The 24,020-nt window shown below is 41.8% G+C and overlaps 1 protein-coding gene across 2 annotated transcripts; it reads right to left on the reverse strand.

Moving 5' to 3' along the window:
• Positions 1–774: 774 nt before the first annotated feature.
• On the reverse strand, positions 775–5,420 carry LOC148024378 (septum-promoting GTP-binding protein 1-like). Of its 2 annotated transcripts, none has more exons than XM_087694017.1 (6): positions 4,474–5,420; positions 3,537–3,657; positions 3,296–3,392; positions 2,287–2,326; positions 2,026–2,087; positions 775–1,320 (listed from the first exon to the last, which is right to left on the reverse strand). In XM_087694017.1, exons 1-6 carry the CDS (start codon positions 4,831–4,833, stop codon positions 1,269–1,271), a joined length of 732 nt encoding a protein of 243 aa, XP_087550143.1. In that variant the 5' UTR covers positions 4,834–5,420; the 3' UTR covers positions 775–1,268. The 2 variants fall into 2 exon arrangements, with proteins under 2 accessions (XP_087550143.1, XP_087550142.1); XM_087694016.1 differs by having other exon boundaries at positions 786–1,320; positions 2,026–2,109; positions 4,474–5,413.
• Between the last annotated feature and the right edge of the window lie 18,600 nt (positions 5,421–24,020).

The raw sequence follows: 24,020 nt of genomic DNA on the forward strand, positions 1-24,020 counted from the left end.
GTGATAGTTCATGTTGATATGCCCAAATATCTTCATGTTTTGAGTTAAATGGGTTCAAGATGTACCAACTACCATCCTTTTAATACTTTTTTGATACGCAATCTCTTAATCTAAGCCACCTAGAGGTTGACACAATCATTGCACATTATCTTATTCAAATAGAGACTAGGAGGACATCTTTGATATTTATCCATGGGGAGAAAGATGGCTTTTTGTCAAAACCATCTTCTCTGTACTCTATTAAGGATGGATTTATTATTTATTTAAAAAATATGGATGCTCACTATCACATGGGATTAGAAAACAATGACATCATAGTGTGTTCATTTATGATATCTTATGTTTAAGTGCTTTAAGTCAATAACAAGCTACTATTAGGTGGGGATCAGCCATATTTTCATATGATATCTTATGTTTAAGTGTGTTCATTTATGATATCTTATGTTTAAGTGCTTTAAGTCGATAGCAAGCTACTATTAGGTGGGGATCAGCCATATTTTCATAGCATGAGATCCTTTCATGTCCTCATTTTTGTGACAAAAAGAGATTAAGACACATGGAAATGTCAATTTTGCATAGTACTAAAAGCTAACTTCCTAACTCATGATGAACTACTTTGATGAAATAAAAAGGGTTGCATGTAATGAGTTCTTAGTATGTTGCATATGATTTTGCAATATTAATAAATTACATCCAAAAAATATTTAACAACAATGGCAACAAATGCTAACATATGACATACCAATTATTTTTAGAGAGTATATTTGAAACTAAAATGCATACAAAACCATGATGCTTCATGTTACAAGCAATCAAACTAGGTAAAGCCCTATATCTATCACAATAATGCTTTGGGTGCGTGGGTGTAGAGAGAGAGAGAGAGAGAGAGAGAGAGAGAGAGAGAGAGAGAGAGAGAGAGAGAGAGAGAGAGAGAGAGAGAGAGAGGGTAATTTTGATGAAGATGAAAAATTTGGGATGTGCATGCAATTGCATGCATATATTTCAAGTGTATATATCCACATGTAAGGATTGTGGTAACTAATTGGAAGCGATTGCAAGAAAATGTTTGGCTATGCTTGAAATGAATCTCCTAGTTGGATTTTTAACATATCTTCTCAAGCATTAAAAAGTTGTATGTGAGAGAGAAGAGAGAGATTAATAATCAATGATTGGCTCCCCAAAGTTCAAGTTTCTTGAGATGTTGCAAGGGAGATCAAAAAGTTTTGCAACAATCACCTTGAAAATTTTGTGAACATTTATATTGTGTGTCACACTTGAGAAAAACAAAGACGCTCCCATTGTTTGAGAATAAAACCTTGCCTGCATGAACAAACCACAAAATATGTGCGCCTTTTATGTAGTGAATCCAAACATTGATCATAACACACATGACCTAATTTCACACTCAAATGGAGACAAATTCATTAATTTTGTAAACACAAATTGTCAAACTTATTGTAGACCCCATGTCATATGCACTACACAAAATTCACATTAATTAGCTCAATGATTATTACTTTATGGACTAACGAACTAAGCAACTAGTAAAAGCTAGTCTAAATGCCCAACTAAACTAGCAATCGAAGGCATTGTTAAGTTGTGGACCAAGGTCATCCTTGCTCTAAGAGAGTTAGTGGTACTATGATAGCCAATAAGAATTATGATGATGCCATTGCTATAATTTTGTAAGACACAAGTCCCTAAAAAACATATTGGCTACATCAAGATGATGCATGCAAACTTTTGTGATAAAGGAGTGCAAAAGGGAGTTGTCATTTGGCCTTTTCAAATAGAGACAATGTACAACTTTGCAACGGTTCAATATAAAAGGATTAGTATATGGTCTAATGAAAAATATATTCCACTAATACATCTTATATATATCTTGGAGAAAATATCAAATGTAAAGAAAATTCCAAATTTTGATTTTGAATTTTTTCATTTATAAAAGATTAAAAATTTTAATTATATAAGGAATAGTTACTCCATACATAATATAGGCCTAAACAAGGTGATCTTTATTACCTGCTGAACGATGGCAAGTTGAATGTCAAATGGCATTTGAACAAATCCATCATATTTGGTCCCTATGATGATTGGAATCGCAGTCTAACCAATAGTCAAAAAGGACCTCTATTTATTAAATTATCATCAAAGCTTAAGGAAACAAACATCATTTTTCTTACTAGGCAACACACATTCTCCATATTCCACAATACAAATGTGAGCCACATTAGCAAAAGATTCAACAAAATCATACATAAGTATAATGATTATAATCATAACCTTGTTGCACTCCCTTGCTTGCGAAAACCAATTCTTCACACTGCCCAAAAAAAATAATGGAAAAGGAAAGGAAGAGAGAAAAGGACATTACTTAACTACTTTGAAAATCCATGAAACTGTCTAATCAAAGAAATAAAGGCACTTATACACATTGGATTGGCTTAATTGCATCATTACTTTTAATTCCTTATGTTGGTTTTACTTGATTCCACATCATAGAGTGAAGATCAATGAGAGTTTTCATTAACATTTGTGAATGTATATAAAGAGGTTTGGCCACACTTTAGCGATCAATCAAGAAACCAATGTATTACACAACCCACAAGTTAGCAAACCACCAATGGTAAGATCTACAGCTTGCATACCCTAGATGCTTTAAAAATATTATAGTATTGAAGAACAAGAGCAATTGAGCCTTGGCCCCTTCATCTAGGCACTCCTACTTCCTAGAATAGTTAGCTAGTAAACTTTGTGGCTTTATTTAATCTGCTTAGAAAGAACTTATTTCCCTGGTTCACCGAATGGGCGTAAACTATGTTCATTGTTGCTACTTGCCTATTTGAATCCAAAATAGTTTGGTCAAAATGTGTATTTTCTCTATTCCATTCAAATAATATTCCTCAAGAAGTTACACAAGCTGCCAAGAGACAATCCTTTTACATAGTTACCACCAAAACATCACCTAGCTTGCAAATCAAGCAGGTAGCTAAGAATTTATGCTGAAGTTATATCCATCTATAAGAGATGTGAAGTGCAACACTCACTCTCCAAGTTCTTATACGTGACTTCCTATAATTGGCAAGCTCTTCCTATAATTGGCAAGCTATTTAGGGGACGAGGGGTTTCTTTAAACTATTTAGGGGCCAATATTAATAAATAAAAGAGAGATGCATGCAAGGGAAGAAGAAGGCGAAATGGCTAATATAATATAATATAATATATGATTGATTGATTAGTGATTAATGATTAATGATTAATGATTAACGAGTACTGATGGGTTAATGAGTACCTTCGGAGCGTTGACCTGCGGGTGAGGTCGAACATGATGAGGATGGCCGCTGCGTCTCTGCACACCATGGGCACCATGCTCGCACATTGCCAATGCCCTGCCACGGATTCCATCCATCCATCATGGTCATCCATAGAACCCTTAATTTAAAAAATCCAAGATTAAGGCTAATTGGTTCCTTAATTACAAGGTTAAGATAGATCCCATCTCTCTCTCTCTCTCTCTCTCTCTGTGTCATTACCGCCTAGATCCCATATGCTGAAGGCAATGTTGGCATTCTGTACCCGGAACACCTTCTCTCCTGCTGCCACTCCTATCGTCTCCACATACTCATCACTCTGCTCCACACACACATACTTGGCCTGCACACACGCACGCGCACAACAGCATGAATTCATTACCATCACTAAAACCTTGCAATCTCAACATTGCTGCATCATGCATGGCATGCATAACATAACATGACATGTTCATTAATGGTGGCAAGTACAAGCCCAACAATGTACCTCCCAAGACCCCATGTGGCCAGCTCTCACTCATGAGAGTCATTCATTTAAGTCATCATCTAAACCCCCCCCCCCAAAAGACCCAAATTTGGCGTGACCCTTATTTTGATGACTAGGCATATAAATGATGGTGAAAGGACTACATAGAGGAATTTATGGAGTAAGTAGGGGAGACACAATTACAAAGAGACTAGTGTGCCTCTCGACTCTCAATCATAAAATTTACCAGCAGTAACCTTTTTCATGAATGGACCAAGACATGGGTTTTGAATGAAGGTCTGCTGACCAATGATGCAAGGACAATGCAAGTACTAAGAAGTGCACTCAGCCATGCACTCATGTACAGCCAACCAAGCCTTCAATGGAGCCTCCAAAAGATACAACCTGGGAATATGGACCTTATGACCACTCTAGGCATGACCTTGCAGTCTGAGCACCATGGAACTTAACAGAAACATATGACCAGTCTAGACATGGCCTTGCAGTCTGAGCACCATGGAGCTTCACAAAACCTTAAATTTGAGCAATCTGGACCTTCATAGGAGGAATATAACCTGACAATGGAAGCCGAATAAGAAGAGATATGTTGCAGTGAATGCAAGATGAGAAGAAAGATATCTGCATTAAATAAACGCATGAAAGCTTGGCTTTGATTCATCATGAGAGACGTACCATGAAGCTGGTTTTGCCGGTCTGAGAGTCTCCTAATATGCTGACTTTGAGAACGACTGTGTCATCTGCAGTATCATTCACAGCAGGAAAGGGAGAAGAGGAGTTGGCATTTGCAGAATCTGAGGGTTCCTCTCTCACTTGAGATGAAGATGATGATGATGATGATGATGATGGCAGTGGTGGTGGCATGAGCACAAAAGGGTAAGAGTGTGTGGAGGGTCTCCTCTGGACCGTTGATATTGATGATGACGACGACGTTGGCCTGTCGCTGGCCGTAGATCTGGACCGTTTGAGACGCTGGTAGGGGGCATACCCTTCGGAGGCACCCGCATTCACGCAGCAGCTGGCTATGGACACCATGATTGAAATCCTGCCTCTCAATCTCTGTGTATCAAGAGCCCTCAGCAACAGATATCTGCACGCCTCCAATGCCCTCTCTCAAAAATCAATGGCAGCATGACCTGACCAAGGAAGACCCAAAGGAAGAGGCAAAGCGCACAGAAGAAGGAGAAGAGAAGTAATTTTAAAGAGAAGAAGAAGAGCGTAATGATGATGGTGGTAGAGATGAGGAATATGATGATGATGGAGCACAGGTGTCTCCCGAATCGCCCATTCTTTGCCCTCTCTTGTTTGTGCAAGTGTCACAGCGCAATACTTATTTTATATGCCCGCAAAGCACAAAAGAATTGTAATTGTTTGGGATGCCAATGCTCATTCGCCCTCATGAGAGAGACCGCAAAGCTGCTGATGGTTTGACCTCCTCCAATGATTTTGTTGCGGAGGAAGGGGAATTACAGAGCATGCGAGAAAGAAAGAAAGAATGCTTGAATGATGTTGTTTATGCAACTTTGTGTGATCAGGCAAGGCGAGAGAGAGAGAGAGAGAGAGAGAGAGAGAGAGAGATCTGCAGCTTCTAGTAATGCTACCACGTGCATAAAGGAAGGAGGGCGACCACCAACGGAGAAGAATGTCGTTGTGTGCGGGTGGGTGTGTGTGTGTGTGTGTGTTTTGAACTCTGGAGTCTGCTACGAACCCTTTTCTTCCACCTATAACGCGGCAAATCATCTAACATTCTTTGAGTGTAGAATGATTGTAGAAGTTGGCTGTCTTTGAGTTCGATTTCCATTATATCCCAACTAAACCATCTAACATTCTCCTTCACATCTTTAGCTTTTTACATCACTTGCCCTACCTACTTCACTATTTGGCACCAGTTTTCATTGACCTTAAACGTGTTGCACATGCATTGAATGCAACGATGCATGGTCGCGGAACTCGCTAGTGCTAGCTAGCAACCTTCCAAACATGCAAGGGTGATCATCAACGTATCAAAAGGGCTGTATTTACTAGCCCCTTGGAACAGACAAAGTATCCAAGCAACCCACTAAATGACCCAAGACATGGAGACATGTGAAGGTGCACATCAACTCTTGCCCTCTTGTTAGGATATCCATATAACCCTTTAAATGAGGCTCACACCTGCTTCCATACTTTGCACGGTGTAATTCGTCATTGAAGCTCGCATTTTCTCCACCAAAAGTTTCGTCTTAACAGACTTTGTTTTCAAAGGTGCATTATGCGAGTGAACAAATGAACACCGAGCTTCAATATTTATAAACAACATCAAGGCACAAAATTGCAAGAAGAGAAACAATACTCCTTTTAATAAGAATCATTCTCAATGCTCTCTCAAAACATAGTGCAAATAGTACATTTGAAAGTAACAAAAGGGAAGGACATTGGCTCATATAGATGGATGGAAGGAATTAAAGTTGGAAGTGCAAGTGAACAATGATTCCACTAATGGAATGTAGCAAAGCTTCAAAGAAAGAACAATATAACACACCCAAAGAAACATAAAGTTATACAAAAAGTTTTTTTTTTCCATTTGAAGGAAGTGTTAGTCAAAATAGGAGCATTTGCTTTTTTTACGTAGATGGTTGTAACTACCAATTTTTCTAAACTTCATTTTCACTGAAACCAATATGCAAAGCACTTGTTAGCAAGAGACTTGCATAAAAGGAGAAAGCAAAAGAAATAGACAATATAATTTCAATCACCATAATTAGAAGAAGGTTTGCGAATCGTTGTTCCACTGGACACAATAACACTGAGGTGTAATTGATGCACCCTAACTAGACATGAAAGATCCTTGGACTCATGATGCTCCCAACAATGTGGGATGTATTTTTGAATCAAGAATGCTTAGCCGCTTGACAAAGCAAGCAAGGCTCCTATGTATAAAGAGATTTGACAACAGATATATGAATTTCTCTTGGAGATCTAGTTAAGTTTTGATGCAAGGTAATACTTGTAAACAGGGATAGACATCTCAAGAAGGAAAGGAAAATATGATAGATTTTAATACATCAACTAGTGATGTATATATATATATATATATATATATATATATATATATATATATATATATATATATATATATATATATATATATCTCTCTCTCTCTCTCTCTCTCTCTCTCTCTCTCTCTCTCTCTCTCACATATTCATAAATCTAGCTTGAGGTGTGTTCAATAAGGATGGAACCTAGTTTGGGATTTTCTTTGATTCTATCAAAGATTATATGACACACATGCACAAAATCATGTCATGATAAAACATAGAGCTTTATTGAATTGAACCACATAGACACACAATGTCATGACACACATGCACAAAATGTCATGATTAAACATTACGCTTTAATGTATTGAACCACATTGACACACCAATGTCATGAGAAATAATAATCCTTAATGCATTGAATCACACACAAAGCAATATTTTGCTTGCAAGTTTAAAGGCTTACTTATAAAAGGTTAGAGAATGAACACACACTCTGTGTGTGTGTGTGTGTGTGTGTGTGAAAGGGAATTAAATACCAATATTTTGAGCACCATGAAACCTCCCATGGCTATGTCAATGCTACATAATAAGGCTCTCTCTCTCTCTCTCTCTCTCTCTCTCTCTCTCTCTCTCTCTCTCTCTCTCTCTCTCTCTCTCTCTCTCTCTCTCTCTCTCTCTCTCTCTCTCTCTCTCTCTCTCTCTCTCTCTCTCTCTCTCTCTCTCTCTCTCTCTCTCTCATGTCTCTTTTCCATTAGATAGTTGATCTCGAGATTCTCATCCTTTACCTCTACCCCCTTACTTATACATTGATCAACTTTCATTTGAGCTTTCCACATCCTTCATTTGCACGACCTTCAAGGTGGCATCAACATTCAACAACTACTTGTTACACTGTTGTCTTAGTTCATTGCTCAATTTGTAGTCATTTTTTATTTCCCTCTCATATCTACTTGTCCACCACTTTGCTACTACCATCTATGCAAACTTAGTTACAAACTAATCTACCACTACTACAATCCTTTGGTGGATTATTACTTGCCATGATTTTGGACATGTGCATGATTTTTTGCACCTCTTACTCTAATTGTTGCCAACTTGACCACCCAAATTCTCTTACATTAAATTCTTAGAGCACATCCCATTCCTCAAGCACTTGCATAGCCTTGTGCTTCTTATAAACATTAGCATACATAATCCCCCTTTCATCTCTTATTGATTATCCTCTCCAAAACCCACATGATTACATGACTATCTCAAATTTGACTAAGGTATTTCATTGCTTTCACATCCAATAAATGAGGTCACAAAATAACAACTATTTGTATGCCAAAAACAATTAGCTATTTCAAATGCACTACAAGACACTTGTTAATTATCCTCCACAAAACCTACATAATCATATGACTGTTTGAGGTTCCACAAAGGTATTTCTTTGCTTTTAAATCCAAAAAATGAACAAAAATTAAGACAAGTATTTGCAAATAATTGCCTATTTCAAAGGCAATACTCTCACCATAATGGGCTAAAAGGTTTTTTTTTTGGAAGCCTTTGTTGATAGGCAGCAATGGATATGAATGATAAATGAGAGGGAGAGAGCCTTCATTGACATGGTGCCATGGGATAAATGCACAAATGTAAGAGAGAGAGGGAGAGAGTGAGTGCCTTGATTAATGGGGATGACAACTCCTCTCAATTACACAATTATGCAGATGCATTAGGTACCCCATCAAAATTGATAGGGGTTGACTTTGAAGGGCTAGTGCATTGTAATGCCAGGGATGAGACCATGATGTGCAAGTAGCAAATGTGACAGCTATTCTAGTGTTGGGGATCATTGTAGATGGTAGCACAATTTGCCAAGGGATGCTACATTACAACGCCAAGGTGGGACCATGCTGTGCAAGTAGTGGATGTGGCGTCTATCTAGATGTCGAGGGTCATTGTAGACGGTAGCAAAATCTACCACAAACTCCTCCATCAATGCCTTTGAAGTGGACTTTAATCTCTTGAGAGATTAGTTGTTGCCAGCTGCGCTTCTCTTAGGAGCCTCAAGCTAAATTTGTTAATGTCATTTGATTAGCTATGAAACAACTTCTCTTGAAAGCCCTATAGCTTGTAGATCTTGGCGCTAAGTCTTTTTGGGCAACAAAAGCCCTACAAGTTAGGTTTTTAGAGGAGACCATGTTGAACTACAATAATTTACAAAGTTTATCTAGTGGTTGGGGAAGTTACTTCTATATGTTTGCTAGTTATGTATCCAAAGTGCAGTAACCTTATCTCCCTCAACTTGAGCTATGCACTTGACATTCAAAGCATCTGATTCAAAGTTAGCTTGCATTTCATTTGCATGGCAAAATAGATAATAGACTTCTCCTTAGAAGGAATGCATGCAAACTCTACATTAGGACACAAGACAAATCTAAAAGAGGTGTGGCACAAATAATCAAAGCTTCACATGATCAGGATAGGATTTTATCAACCTACTACATCGTGGCCTCCCAACATTTGCACAAGAAATGCTATCTTCAAGGTTGAGTATGCATGGTAGTGGTGTTATTGGAGCTTGTTGGGCATGGGAGTTACCTTGGGATTCATTTATAATGTAATTTTTCCCATCATGCATTTTGACTGTTAGAAATTGCGATACATGAGAGTGGAATGAAAGTGGGTACACTATTGTCATACATGTATCAAACTTCTAGTATTCACGTACCTGTGTTAGAGACAATCCAAGGGGGTTGCACTATGGGTGTGCCTCTATAATTAAACCCTCACCAACATAGCTCAAAGTGATAATGAATTCATGTAATGCATCCCAATTTCCTCCATCACCCTCTTCAAAATCAAATTTGTGCACATGGATGGAGGCAACCTACATGTCCTTGCTAGGATGCTCTTCATCAAGCCAAGAGATGATGACAAAAAGCAGGGGGGGAGATTGAGATTGATGGACTTTCTAGGATGCCCTAGCTTCTTACTTTTGGAGCTTTTCAAAGGGGCACAAGCTCAACATTTCTCTATTGATGTGTGAAGGATAAGGCACAATTGTAGATTCCATTAGACATAAATAGGCACAAAGCAAAACAATGCAGTGTGAACTCCTTGAGAAAGAAAGAAGAGAAACATAGGTCCTCAGCTTGGGCCCTAGCCTATGGGGGACATCGCAATCAAAGAGTGGATCCTAGGCATTGTGCTATGCCCCACCCTCTTTTGTTGCCATTGCACCTACAAGACATGGCGTAGCCTCCTCTTTTCATCTTGCAACCTTGATCAAGTGATCCAACGTGGCCTTTCTTTTGGAATTTGGCTACCTCCTCCCACCTACTAGAGCAGGAGCACCCTAAACGCAAGATGAGAGAGAGAGAGAGAGAGAGAGAGAGAGAGAGAGAGAGAGAGAGAGAGAGAGAAGGAGAGAGGTGCATTAAAGGTGCACATTAGGCAGTAGAGAGTGCTACATAATAGTAGCAATTTTTTATTTTGAAAATATATTACGAAAAATGTATATAGGTTTGGGATCATCATATAAATGCCATGTAGGTTTGGTCCTACCTTTTGGAGACCCATGGATCATAAGTTTAATGGATGTTATCCTCACCTCTAAAAACTTCACTTTTGACAAGGAATGACTTTGTTCTCTCCATAGAGTGTATCCTCTCATACCTAGCAAACAATGAAATGGTCCTAGCATGCAAGTTTAGAGCAATGTCACACCCAAAATTTTAGAGAGCCAACATCAGCATATGCAAAAATAAACCTCCCTCCATTAATAAAATGGTAACCTTGCTCTCCTACTAGGCATAGCCATGCTCTTAGACAAACTCAAAGCTATCATCATTATCTTTATGAGGTTTTGGTAACTTTACATCTTGTTTGAGGGGGCATTTTTGGAATGCCAAAGTGTTTTCAACCATGTGGTACAACCTATATAGCCAAGAGACATGCTGCCAAATTACCCAACAAAATAACATTAGGTCCATGACATAGTGGCTTTAATTTTTTTTAAAGGACAACAATGCAATGAATGTTAGTATTTTTTTCACATTTTCAATGAAAAATTATGTAATCATCACATATATATAGAGTGAGAGAGAGAAGGGAGAAGGGAGAAGAGAGAACTAACACTCTTGCTAGCCAACCACGCTAAATGAGATGAATATAAGCCTTGTTTTAAAATGTCATTTACTAACATACCAAACTTGCATTTCTTAAGTCAATACATCCATTTAAATAGTAGCATCTTAATAGATGGATGTTTTCCCTCTTAAATTGCATTACACTGCCCTAAGATCTGATTTTTGTGGTTATTATCCAAAATCTTATCAAAGTAGAGGCTAATATATATAAAAATATAATGAGAGGAACCCTTAAGGGACACTAATGTATCAATTATAACCATTGCTTGTTGCACTTCATCGAGTAACATTAATCTAACCAATCATGTCTTGCCATCAAACTAATAAAAAAGCATAGATATGGGGGACATTCTTGAATATGGAGAAACATTGGTGAGTAAAAATGGTTGTCAAATGGGCTTTCTAGTCTATTGAGGATTGTAAGATAGTTCTAACAAGACATATGCTAGAACTTCTTTGCATGTTTTGATTTGCTCTTCATGTATTGATGAGTACTTTTTTTTTTGCTTCTAAGAGGAAGAATGATTGTTTGAAGAACTAAAGAGAGAAGTGATTGGATTCATGCCATGTAAGATTAGTATGATCTCATGCTCGAGAAGGAAACAACAAAATCGATAAACTTATAGGTCATCTAGATCTGCAAATTGAAGAGGAAAGTAGATATTGCTACAAGGCTCAACTTGTTGCAAAGGACTATGCTCATAGAATTGTATGCATACCACGTAAGTTTAGTATGATCCCATATTCAAGAATGAGATAACAAAATTTGTTAGCTTATAGGCCATGTGTGTCTATAAGGTGAAGAGGAAAGTAGATAATAGCATTGACTTGACTACAAGGCTCAACTTGTTGTAAATGATTATGCTCATAGATTTGGATGGATTACTTGACATGAAAAAGTCTTTTTATGATACTAAACAAGCACCTTGAGCTTAGTATAAGAAGATAAGTGCATACTTGGTGGCGTATGCTTTCTCTAATAATTTCAACAAATAGTATACCCTATGTCAAGGAACACCAAGGCTATGGTGTTTCTTGATGTCATAGCCCAAGGTTATGCTTATGTCAAGAAACACAAAGGCTATGGTTATCAATTTCAATGTAGGTATTTTGCTAGCCATTGGGCACACTGAAAGTTTACCCTTCAAAGCTTATTGCACTCCATTTTGGAAGTGTCAAACTTAGGATTATTGCACTATTACTTGAGCATTTAGTTTAATGAACAAAAGACCAACATTACTATCCAACAAATGAAGAACATCTAGAATTTAGTGAAAGAATTTAATTTGGATACATGTAAGCCCATGCCTACTCCCATAAAGTTCAATTTACATTTTAGCCTTCAAGTCCTAGTTGATTGAGTGATGCATCCTTATATCAACATGGAATTTGGGTGCCTTCTTTATGTCTCTACCACACTATATTATTTGTGCAAATTGTTGTGTCTTGTGAGAAAATTTATGCATAGTATTGGCAATATGTGAAGAAGATGATGCCAATCCACATTTTATCCACATGGTGCTAATCCATAGCTACATGCTTTCTACATTTGAGATTAGGCAAGTTGTTATGAAACCATGAGTCTCTATTAGTAGGTTTTGTTTTCACCTTGATGCTTCATGTATGTCTTGGATAAAGAAAAGGAAGTCTATAATAGTCACTTCCACAATGCCAAGTACCAAATAGCCTTCAAAACTATAGTTGAGTGTGTGCAACTTAGACAAATTATAACCAACTTAGGTGTTGATGAATCATCTCGTCCCACTATTCAAAGTTATTTTCAATTGCAAAGAATATAGTCTCCCATACTTGCATAAAGAACATTAAAGTAACTTTGAAAAGGTTTTTTGAAATATTTGTATATGGTTGTGTGCATGAGTGGTGCCTTCTTTGCATGTAATACAATATGAACTATACCTTAAAGTGTGGAGAGATGTGGATGATGAGTTGGATGGATAAATGTGTGAGTCAACAAGTCAAACTAGACTAAATATGATGTATCCAATGTACTCATGTGCCTATTTAAGAGGCAAGATCTATGCAAAGTGTGTGGCTTTTTTTTTCCAAATTCGTGGCATATCTTGTCTATGCTCCTCCTTGAACCTCTTATCTTCTTAGTTGATATCAGAGCCACCATCCTTATGGCTATGAGGTATCTATCATTCAAGCAAAGCATTGAAGATTGAACGCAAGAAGAGGAGCCATTGCCACTCAAGCCATCATTAAGGTTGGGAGGATCGCTTCGGTCCCGTAGGTAAGCTTGAATGTTGTTTGCCCTTCGGCCACCCTACGACTATCTTTATGGGAGCTTTCGCTCAACCGCCAAGACCCACGGACCGCTTATTGTTTCAAGCGTTCCAAGCTGGCTACCTCTCACATAGCCAGTGCGCCATCCATATCTATGGGTGTAGTGAGCTTACCTCCATGCCGATCGAGTTACCTCCTCTCCCGTGCACTCCGGTAGCTCCACGATCCAAGTGCAAGCCTCAAGCAAGCTCCATGCTCAAGCTCCACGCTCCAAGCTCCATAGGCGCGAGCAAGAGAAGAGAAGAGAAGAGAAGAATAGAGAAGAGAAGAGAAGAGAAGAGAAGAGAGGAGAGGAGAAGATGGAGATCTTCTCCTCCCCAATCCCTCACCCTCACACTCTCACACTCCCTCCCTCAAGCACAAGCTCAAGCAAGCAAGCAAGAAGAAGAAGAAGAAGAAGAAGAAGAAGAAGAGAGCCACTTTTGGCCACACACAAGAATGAGCTTCTCATTCACTTTTCAACTTTATATACAAAACCCTAAATCCCTTTTGGGCGGTCATTCCCTTATCCCCTTTTTTACATGGCCGACCGTGGCCTAGGCCCTTTTTCCCATTGTCCTTCTATCTTCCTAGCTTCCTTTCCACCGCCCGTCTACATTTACAAATTGCACGGGTGAGAGCCCGGCGCTCCTTAAATTAAATCATGATGCGCTTGTGCTCTTTTACAAAAGTATTGACTTGCACTTTTCCTTGTGCGCCTTTTTCCCTTATTTAGGACTTTTCTGCGCTTCTTGTGTTTCTAGATTTTTCTTGGTGCGCCTTTGTCTTCCGTTTCACTTTGCCTTGGCCTTTGTCTTCTGCTTTAGATTTTTCAGATTTTCCACCTGCTTTGTCCGACGGTTAACATTGCCCCCCTCCTAAACAAGTGCCAGTCCCATGGCACTCACCAACGTAGGTAGCAGGCTTTGGCCTGCACTGAAGACATAGGTGGAAGGGACATCGATGGTTGCCGCGGAGGAGCGTTGGTGGTGGTGTGGAGGAAGGTCATTGGGGACACATCGGTGGCCTAGGTGGTTGGTGGTAGGGTTGTTCTTTGTTGGGAATTACACTGATGGCCAGCACAAGTGTTGGTTTGTTGGGGATTCTGCACATGACGATTCATGGCGGGTTTGCAAGATGATAAAGGATAAGAATTCAGAGTTGGGTGTCGATAAAGAGCGAACGACACTTTCGTTGGAGTCTTTAATACCTGCAATTGAAAACCTCTCATAGGTGGTCTCTCTCTAGGGGTAGTGCTAGTCTTCTCTATCGTGCACAAGACATAGTTCAATTAGTTTGGGAGACAAGTCGAACTCTAAGCAAGCTGAGAGTATTGTCCTGCACTTGAGGACCTAAACTGTGTATATATTTCGGTGCAAATATTATATGAGTGCTTGTGCATACTTAGATATTACATAGTTAGAAGACCGCAGGCTGGTTTCTCGTAACAACGTGTGGATGAAGCAAAGTTGTCCATGTTGAGAAGAAGTACACGTGAAGGTGTATGAGACATCCTTTGTGTTGTGGCTGTACGACGTAGCATAATTGAACACAGGGACACTGTACTTTTGGTAGCTGGGAGCTATTGGACTTGCTTGATGAGGACGGTGTACTTTTCATGGCCATTCGTGTGGTGCTTACTACAATTGATTGCAATGGTATTGAGGCAGAGCGCAAGAGGGAATCGTGCGAATGGATCGAGCTGACAAGTCTAACCATAGGCAAGACAAGCTCCCTAGGTATGTCCTACCCTTGATGTGCCCTGAACAATGGTGGGTGATGCTAAAGGGCTAGGGGACTAGGGACGGAGCCATCCGACCAAGGTCACTGGATGTACTTAATTTGAGGACTCCTAGGTGCTATGTTGTGATCATGAGTGCTTCGTATCTTTTCATTCTTTTCTTTTCTTTTTTTTCTTTTCCGTTTTCTTTTTCGTTTCTTTTTCTTGTGCTGTTTTCTTTCTTTCTTTCTTTCTCTTCTCTTTTCTCCTCTCTCTTTTTTTTTTTGGACTTGCCTGAGTACAACCATTGCAATATGTTGAGGCTATCAACCTTTCAATGGGTTGGGAAATGTCAAGCTTCGAAGGCTCAGAAAATGGATGTTGCAGTGATGATTGCGTCCTAGCCTCGTTGTTAGAGAAGCAGTTGTTGAGATGGGAAGATACACTTGAAATATTGCAACCCTCTTTAGAACGTGCGATATTGGTACAACTGGGGTAACAGCTACCGTGAGTGCCTGGAGTAGAGTGTAACCCAGAAAGAGGAAGTGGTTAAGATCATGCTTTGGGCCATGCGACGTGGGCACTCACAAGGGTGATTTTCGCTTTCGGCAACGTGGCTTTGTTGCGGCTCTTTGTGAGGTTGGTGCTCTTGTGGTGACTTGGGCATTAAACACGTGCGCACGAAGACTTGCATCATCCTGCATCCACTTGTCACTTCATGAGAGTATATGCAAGTCGCATGCCTCAAGTACAACGAATAGATGCAATCATGTTAAGATATTACTTTCTCAAAATCCTATGATATTGATTGCGATGCATATTCCGGTGCTTGTTAAAGACGTGGCATATATTAGCAATAGGTAAGGAAAGTGTATACAAGTGGGGAGCCCGCCCCTTTAACCATTTAAAGACAAAAATTTATGGCAGGATGGCCTTTGTTAAGCTGCTTATATATCATAGGGGCTACTCTATTTGCACGAGGTGGGGCGAGTCCGGGAGGTCGGGCGACTGAGGCTGTGTCGGTGAGGGGCTCCTGTAAGGCTGGGCGGGGAAGATGTCGGCTGGGACCCGGATGGTGTAGTCCCTAGCCGCAACTGTTTCCAGAATGCTTTTAAACAATGCGTCAAATTCTTGCTTGTCTCGAGCTGCCCTCTCCTCTTTCGAGCACCTGGTGCCCGAGCGTCTAGTGGGAGCTTGCACGATTGGTGTTGCCACACCCCCTGTGCTCCCTTGAGCCCTCGCTCTCTTGGCTTGGGGGGTTTTCAGCCTGCATCCTGGGTGGTGTCGTTTAGGGCCTCTTTTCAGCGTGTATCTCTTTAGAGTAGGCACGTAGCATTCTGGTGGGGGCGCTAGTGCCTTATGCTCTTTCCGACGGCGGAGAGCTTCCTTGTATGCCAGCTGCACTATGTGGTCCATGCTTGCTACCATAGGGGGACCTGCAAAATGCGAACCAAGGATTAGGCCCTGAGGCAGGATAAAACTATTTGCATGGAAGGGATTATACAGTGGGTTATCAAGTGCATATGACAAGGAGGGGAGAGGTGAGGCATGCAGTGTTTATTCTAGAGGGATGGCCCCCATGATAATGTTCGTTTTGCCTCCAGCCATTAGCAGATCTTGGCTTATGCTAAGTTGCGTAGATTGGTTGTCATGGAGTGGGGCAGGGCTCATCCTCGGAAGGATAGACCGGACAGGGGGAAAGGTGTATAGAAAGGGACGGTACCCTATCTACACCATCAGATATGTTGGTCAGGGCTTCCTATGGCGATAATAAGGGTTGCATGCCCTCCACCTGGAGGCGGGAATGGTCACACAACTTCTAAATGTGTGGTGAGAGGAGGACCTGAGGAGCTTAGCCTATCAAACCCAACTCTTCTCCCTGCGCTTGACTATCATTGCTTGTGTGTGTTGATATTGTCTATACAGGGTCACAAAATTCATTGTTTATTTATATACATATTTACGAATCCATGTCACTTCACGAGGATAAAAGCCAATTGTAGAACTCCGGATTGTACTGGAGTGTGGACACGCATCTAGTACTCGTGGCAGCTTACTCAATAACAATAGATATTTTGCAATATTGAGTAGCATGGAACCTTGTCCGAGTCTACTGGTAGCATGTAACTCCTCCTCAGTGAGAACCTTATCAGACAGAGAGTTCTCTTGGCTAGTTTCAGCTAAGTTCGTACCCCGAATGGCAGTCAGCACTCGAAAGGAAGTTGGTGCCACATAGGTTGGGTCTCTTTGAGACCGCCATTTGGCTAATCGCTCCTCTGAGACTGTCATAATCTAGGCTCCTAGTTCGGCCATTGCAACACGGTTTTCAAACCAATGTTTTTCAAATTGACTTCGACCCTCTAATTGTCGCTTTAGTTGCTCTATCTCTAAGAGATTTGGTTGGCAGAGCACATCATTGAATGTTACAGTTAAGCGTAGTTTGTCAGCTTCCTCGTCAGAGGTGAGTCGCATGCATTCATGTAGGAGCCTGTCATAGTGCTCGTCGAGATGTTCTTGCTCTTCCCAGGATAGGGAAAATGGCAAGTATTCTTCAAGCTGCTCTTTAGGGAATGCACCCATGTTTGCTAGGACATAGACACGTGAGAACACTTTGAGCTTAGCATCCAACTCAGTTAAGCATTCTGCAACACTTCTATGTTCAACGAGGGCTTTCTCGATTGCTATCTCATGCAAGGTTCTAGGAGTTTCCCTAGGCTTTAGCATAGCTAGGGGCTCAGGTCTAGATGAGCAAGATTGGTCAACGTTAGGATTGCTTATGCTCTTGGGGTTTCCATGTTTCTTCTTAGGCTTTGTTATTGCGTCACGGTTCTCCTTGGATGTGACTGGTATAAATTTTTCACCCTGTTGTGACAACGTTGTATCCACTCTTGATTGGTCAATGCGAGTTCTGTTGTCGGTGGATTGAGTGTTGCAAGAAACCATTGATGGTAATGGCTGCTTTGATTTTTCAGAGTACACGGATGTGTCTGAGGTTTCACCACTATTAGGAGAGACATCAATGGGTTCATCGGTGGATGGACTCGATGCTTTATTCCTCAGCTCTCTAGCGCTCTTGGTCTCAATGTTCTTGGGGGGTAGGTAGTCGGAGGTAACTGAAGCTACCTCGCCCTTCAGGCCTTCAACTGAAAGCATTAGATATCTTTTCATCCTTTAATTCTTTGAGCAAACAAAGCAAATCAGTGCTCTTAAAACTGTTACAAGCACAATCAATTCCATTGGTTGTTATTTTTCGCCAACTTCTAAGGAGCGAATCCTTCTTTCTGAATGCATCCAGCACTCGATCCGAGATCAATTGCGACTTGGCAAGATCCCCAAGGGTTTATTTGTTAACCCTATATCCTGGGTTAGGGTCGTACCTTATTAACCCGACTTAATCAATACCTTAAGTTAATATGTTATTCCAATTTATTGATTGGTCTTTTGCTTCCAAGCAATTATCTTTACCCAAGAAAGATACTATCAGGACAATTATTCATCCTCTTGCAAGATAAACTTGCGTAATAATCTGCCAATCTCATTCCGAGGAATTGGCCATATTCCCTTGTGATCAAATCACAAGATCATGCGACCCTGCAACTTGTTGCACAAGTGTCACATCAAAGATTATGCGCACACGTGCATACTCAAGAATCAATAGTCAATTTTAAAGCAAGCATTGAATTTTTCATAATAAAAAGGAAGTATCTTTTATCATCTTCAAGTACATATTACAGAAATTACGAGATACATATTGCAATGCTTGCTACTAATTGTAAGGTTTCTGTCGCTTGCCGCTAATTACTTATATCAGGCTTGTCAACTGGAGGAACTGGTGCTTGGTTGGGCCTTAGCTTTCCCCTTCTTTGGTGTGTCCTCATGGGACGTAGCTGCATCCTGTTGGGCAACCTTGCTAGGTTGGTCAGATGTGCCATCTCCTCGGCCACATCTTTGAGAGGTTTCTGTAAAATATGACACGGCGCAGCGAACAGAATCTGAGAAAGAGATAGAGAGTACACAACAGATAAGAGGAGAATCAGTAAATTCTTTAACTCCAAACAACTGATACAAAGATGGCTCTGTCCACCCGTGCACTTCCACTGTGTGAAGCTTAGATGGCGATCTAGACAGAAGATAGGTGAAGAGCTTAAGGCTAGCTGGAACAACAACTCTGACTGGGTGAAAGATGAGTGAGTGATGGCTGCGAAGGGGTTTAGCTTTTATAGCCCGCGAAGGTCATTAGGTCAGCCTGCTGACCGACCTATCATATGAGCCTCCACTAGTCGGCCAGGGAATATTCCCTTTACCATCGGGCCGGCGGCGCTGCCCCCGGACCCCCGCCAGGGGGGCCGCTGGCCCCCCTGGGACCCCCTAGCCAGGGCCCTATTTAACTCCCTTACCACGCAACTCAATGCAATGTGCCTCGAGTTGCTACCAGCTTAACCACTCCGTCTAACCCAAAGATTAGACCCACAACAGTCACCTTTTTGCCATCCGGTCACATAGACCTCATCTGATATACAAGTCAGGACTCAACCAATGTCCGGGCTCACATTTGGCTTCTCCTCATAATGGGGGCCTTACAACTTTGAGCACCATGGATCATTGGTAGCACCTAATGAGGGTGGGGCATTGATCATATCTAACAGTTTCTCCTCAAGCCTAGGCTTTAGGTGCTTTGGAAGTGCTGGAATTGTCAAGGATACTGGTTGCCACACCTCCCCCTAGGTGAACTGCTAAGGACATGTTCCTCAAGGATCGTTGACACGGCCAAGGGCTGTGACTGCTGTGATTCCTGATTGGAAGTGGTAGTGGCTAGTCCAGTGGGCTGGCTAATTTTGGTGGATTGAGATGTCAAGTCCCTAGGGTGATCGGAAGTGGCTGTGTCTTTTGTTTCCCTTTGAGCATTCACCTGTGTAGATCAAGCATGAGTTGATCTGGTCACATTAGGGTGCACAGGCATATCCTTGAGCCGAGAGCTACGGATGGTGTCATGTCCCAGCTCTTGGACATTTGGAAGCTTAGATGGAGATAGAGATTGGGATTGAACAGTTGCACTTGATGACTGTTGTTGTGCTTCCTATGTCCGTTTAGGGAAAGAGGGTGTAGGAGACTTGGGACTCTTAAGTGGCTCCGACACTGGCTAGAAGATTTGCTTATGGCTGTTAGATGATTTTACCATTTGCTTTATTGCGCATTTAACCTTGCCATGAGCAATGTTGTGCCTATGATGCATGCTATCCTCTTGGGGAATCAAAGGCTCCTTGGGCACTAGTGGCTTTTGCGTATCCTCAATGATTACATCTGATATCTGCTTGTCAAGCATGCTAGGCTGAGGATCTACCCTCCGATTGGTCCCGTTTGGTTTCTTGATTTTGACCATGGGGGGCTCGGTCACTCCATTTTTGTTGACTGGAGACTTGGTTTTTCATTTAGATCTCCTTCTACACTTCTTTGCGCTTGATATGATCTGGCCTTCAGTTGACAAATGAGGTTTAGTAGGGGGTTTTGGCACCCAAATCCATCGGTTACCTACGTAATATCCTTGAGCACGTAGCAACGCTTTGGATATCCATCACGGCGTTGTGCTAACCCTCCATCGATGCCTTCGTCTATAAGGCTTGGGCTTCTTTTGGGGTCTTCTATGATATTTGTAAGTCCAAAGCCCATCCTTGGCATTATCTCCTGACCTTCTTGTTTCAGGCATGGCCTCACTCACTGGTTCTCGTTGTTCGACCTGTGCTTGTATCAATTCTTCCAACAAGTCCTTGCTCTCATTAGTAGGCTTGACTATTATGTTAGCACCTTCCTTGCCTTTCCCTCAAGGTTTGATAAGGTCACCCTTACTAAAGGTCGTGACTATCCTCACACCAGGTAGTGTCAGATGTATTCTCTGTGCTACATAGTCGGCCTCACACTTGGTCACCCTTTTGAAGGGTCTTCCTAGGAGGGTTTCCTTCCCGTAATTAGCACTATTTGGAGGAACATGAAATAGGATAGGCAAGCTTTGAGTTTTGATTGTCGCAAGGATTTTGCACTTCCCTATGAGTGCTTGTGGGTGTCCCCCGTAAGGGCTAAGAGTTGCATTAGTCGGTGTGAGTTCTGGTTGGCCTAGTAGGGTCCATGATTCATAGGTCAAGATATTAAAATCTGCTCCTTCATCAATCAGAGCATCGATAGTGTGCTCTCTTTTCACGGTGAGTTTGGCCCTAAGATAAGCAGGTGGTACTATATCTTCATCTTCCGGGTTTGGGCTTGTAAATTTAAGCCTTCTGAAAAATGCCCTTGAGTCCCCAACTACGCGGCCAGATGTGGATTCTCCACTGATGTCTTGGATCGCCTGTGCAGTGCTATTCAAGGTGCATCTATCATTAGGACGTCCATATCTAGTCATGCTCGTTGTTGTAGCTGGATGTTGTTGCTTTCCAGTTTGACCAGATGCAGTCCGAATGCAACATGTACGTGTTTTTGCAGTGTGGCCTTTCTGCCCTTGTTGGCTAGATTGGCCCATTGAGGTTCTAGGGTCTATGTTTGCCTCTGTTCGGGTATGGGCTTTTGGTTGCTCTTTTGCAAGTGAGAATCCATGCTCCTGTAGAGCCATTACTACACTAGGGTCCAATAGGGGTTTAATGGCTCAGCGGGTTACCTCTAGGTCTCTAGGTCTCGCAAAAGCCTACTCAAGCTGCTAAGCGGCTGTGCCTTACGATTTTGTCTATTCCATGCGCTACAATCAAGTTCTGAGCGTCAGGAGAACTTGCGACAGTTTGAGCTACTGAGCTCTAGCCGAGTCAGGTCAAATTTCTAAAAATTTGAGACAAATGTACACTCAGCCCAATTGGTCTGAATTGCAGGGGCTGAGTGGTGATTCGGACGGGCCAAGACACATAGGCCAAGGGCCAAATCGGGTCTTGGGCCGAGGGCTAAGTTGGTCAATGGGGCCGAGTGCTTCACTCGGATGGGACGAGTGAAAGGCGTCCGAGTAGTGTAGTGGGCCGAATGGCCAGATGGTCCGAGGGACGAATGGCCGAGCGGTCCAAGGGCCAATTCTAGGACTCGGCCCAGAATCGACGTCACTCAAATGGGCCGAGCACGACGCATTTTTTCACTGGACTTCAAAAAATTCGTCGCGCCGAGAGATGGAGACCTTCTTACTAGTCGAGCAGCTCCAAATCCATCCTACTCATGCAGTGGAAGGTGTGGAAATACCTAGGTTGGGCAAATAACTCCTAGATGGCTAGATCGAAGCGGATCCACTCAACGAAGATTTCTCCCTCTCTCCTACTCTCTTGAAACCCTGCAATGCATAATGTGGCCTTTCTTGCCACTCTTAGCCCCTTATCACCCTACCTAGGCCTGCACTCACCTTAATCTTGCTTCCCTTACTAACATTTAACCCAAATTTTCATTTTTTGCCCTTCTTTTCCCTATTTCAGCCTATTATACACCAACAGAAAACCCTACTGTTTGCTCCAATGTTTTGCTCCTATCCTTTCTAAATGCAAGAAAACTCCCTCGCTTCCTACCTATCTACCTCAAGCACCGGTTCGGGGAAAACCCTACTTCAATGCTCTATTCGAAGCGCTCAAGGCTTGAATCCATTGGTCCGGGCAATGGAACCAAAAATGTGGGAGCTTTCGCTCAACTGCCAAGACCCACAGACTGTTTATTGTTTCAAGCATTCCAAGCTGAGCACTAATGGCTACCTCTCACATAGCCGGCATGCCATCCATATCTACGGGTGTAGTGAGCTTACCTCCATGCCGATCGAGTTACCTCCTCTCCTGCACACTGCGGTAGCTCCGCAATCCAAGTGCAAGCCTCAAGCAAGCTCCATCCTCAAGCTCCATGCTCCAAGCTCCATAGTCGCGAGCAAGAGAAGAGAAGAGAAGAGAAGAGGAGAGGAGAAGATGGAGAGCTTCTCCTCCCCGGTCCCTCACCCTCACACACTCACTCCCTCACACTCTCACACTCCCTCTCTCAAGCACAAGCTCAAGCAAGCAAGAACAAGAATAAGAAGAAGAAGAGGAGAGCCACTTTTGGCCACACACAAGAATGAGCTTCTCATTCACTTTTCAACTTTATATACAAAACCCTAAATCCATTTTGGGTGGTCATCCCCTTATCCCCTTTTTTACATGGCCGGTCGTGGCCTAGGCCCTTTTTCCCATTGTCCTTCTATCTTTCTACTTCCTTTCCACCGCCCATCTACATTTACAAATTGCACGGGTGAGAGCCTGACGCTCCTTAAATTAAATAATGATGCGCGTGTGCTCTTTTACAAAAGTATTGACTTGCACTTTTCCTTGTGTGCCTTTTTCCCTTATTTAGGACTTTTCTGCGCTTCTTGTGTTTCTAGATTTTTCTTGGCGCGCCTTCGTCTTTCGTTTCACTTTGCCTTGGCCTTTGTCTTCTGCTTTAGCTTTTCCAGATTTTCCACCTTGTTTGTCTGATGGTTAACCGTCTTATAGGCTGTTCTATAGGCCCAAAGCGCTGCCTCGAGTTTATTGTCCCAATCAACTACGTGAGGCAAAGACTACCTTAGTTAGGACGTTCACTAGGATCTTGTTCATGGATTCTACCTGACTATTAGCTCGAGGGTAGTATGGTGATGATTGATCAAGAATGTGGATAGCAAATGGGCAATTACTTCATTAATAGAGTGCATGCCTTGATCATTAACTAGCTCAATTGGGCAGCCAAATCGCAAGACTACCTGCTCCCAAAGAAACTTACCCATGGTCTTAGTGCCATTCTTCCTCATGGCTTGAGCTTCAGCCCATTTTGTGAGATAATCAATTGCTACAATGATGTACTTAGCTTGTGAGTATTGCAGTGCAAGTTGATTGGCCCAATAAAGTCAATCCCCCACTTTTCAAAGGGTTATCGCACCATTACTAGGGTCAACTCCATCTTATCCCCTTACAAATGGGTACTTTGGTCCTTTGACATTTGTCGCAATGCTTCATGAACTTAGCAGCATCATGGAATAGGGTGGGCTACCATAGCTAAGATTGCATGACCTTGCGAGCTGTAGTGTCCTCCAGCAATTCCACCGTGTGCTTCATC

This window comes from Lygodium microphyllum, chromosome 15 (assembly GCF_053477565.2).
Source record: "Lygodium microphyllum isolate KBCC chromosome 15, Lygodium_microphyllum_v1.1.10, whole genome shotgun sequence".
NCBI classification, from domain to species: Eukaryota; Viridiplantae; Streptophyta; class Polypodiopsida; order Schizaeales; family Lygodiaceae; genus Lygodium; species Lygodium microphyllum.

What these genes read in the sequence shown, in the direction of transcription:
- LOC148024378 (XM_087694016.1), bottom strand. Translation starts at nt 4,833, where the DNA reads ATGGTGTCCATAGCCAGCTGCTGCGTGAATGCGGGTGCCTCCGAAGGG. An exon ending in CCGGCAAAACCAGCTTCATG is followed by an intron (nt 3,658 to 4,473) that starts GTACGTCTCTCA and finishes GCGTGTGTGCAG; the next exon opens with GCCAAGTATGTGTGTGTGGA. An exon ending in CAGCATATGGGATCTAGGCG is followed by an intron (nt 3,393 to 3,536) that starts GTAATGACACAG and finishes AATCCGTGGCAG; the next exon opens with GGCATTGGCAATGTGCGAGC.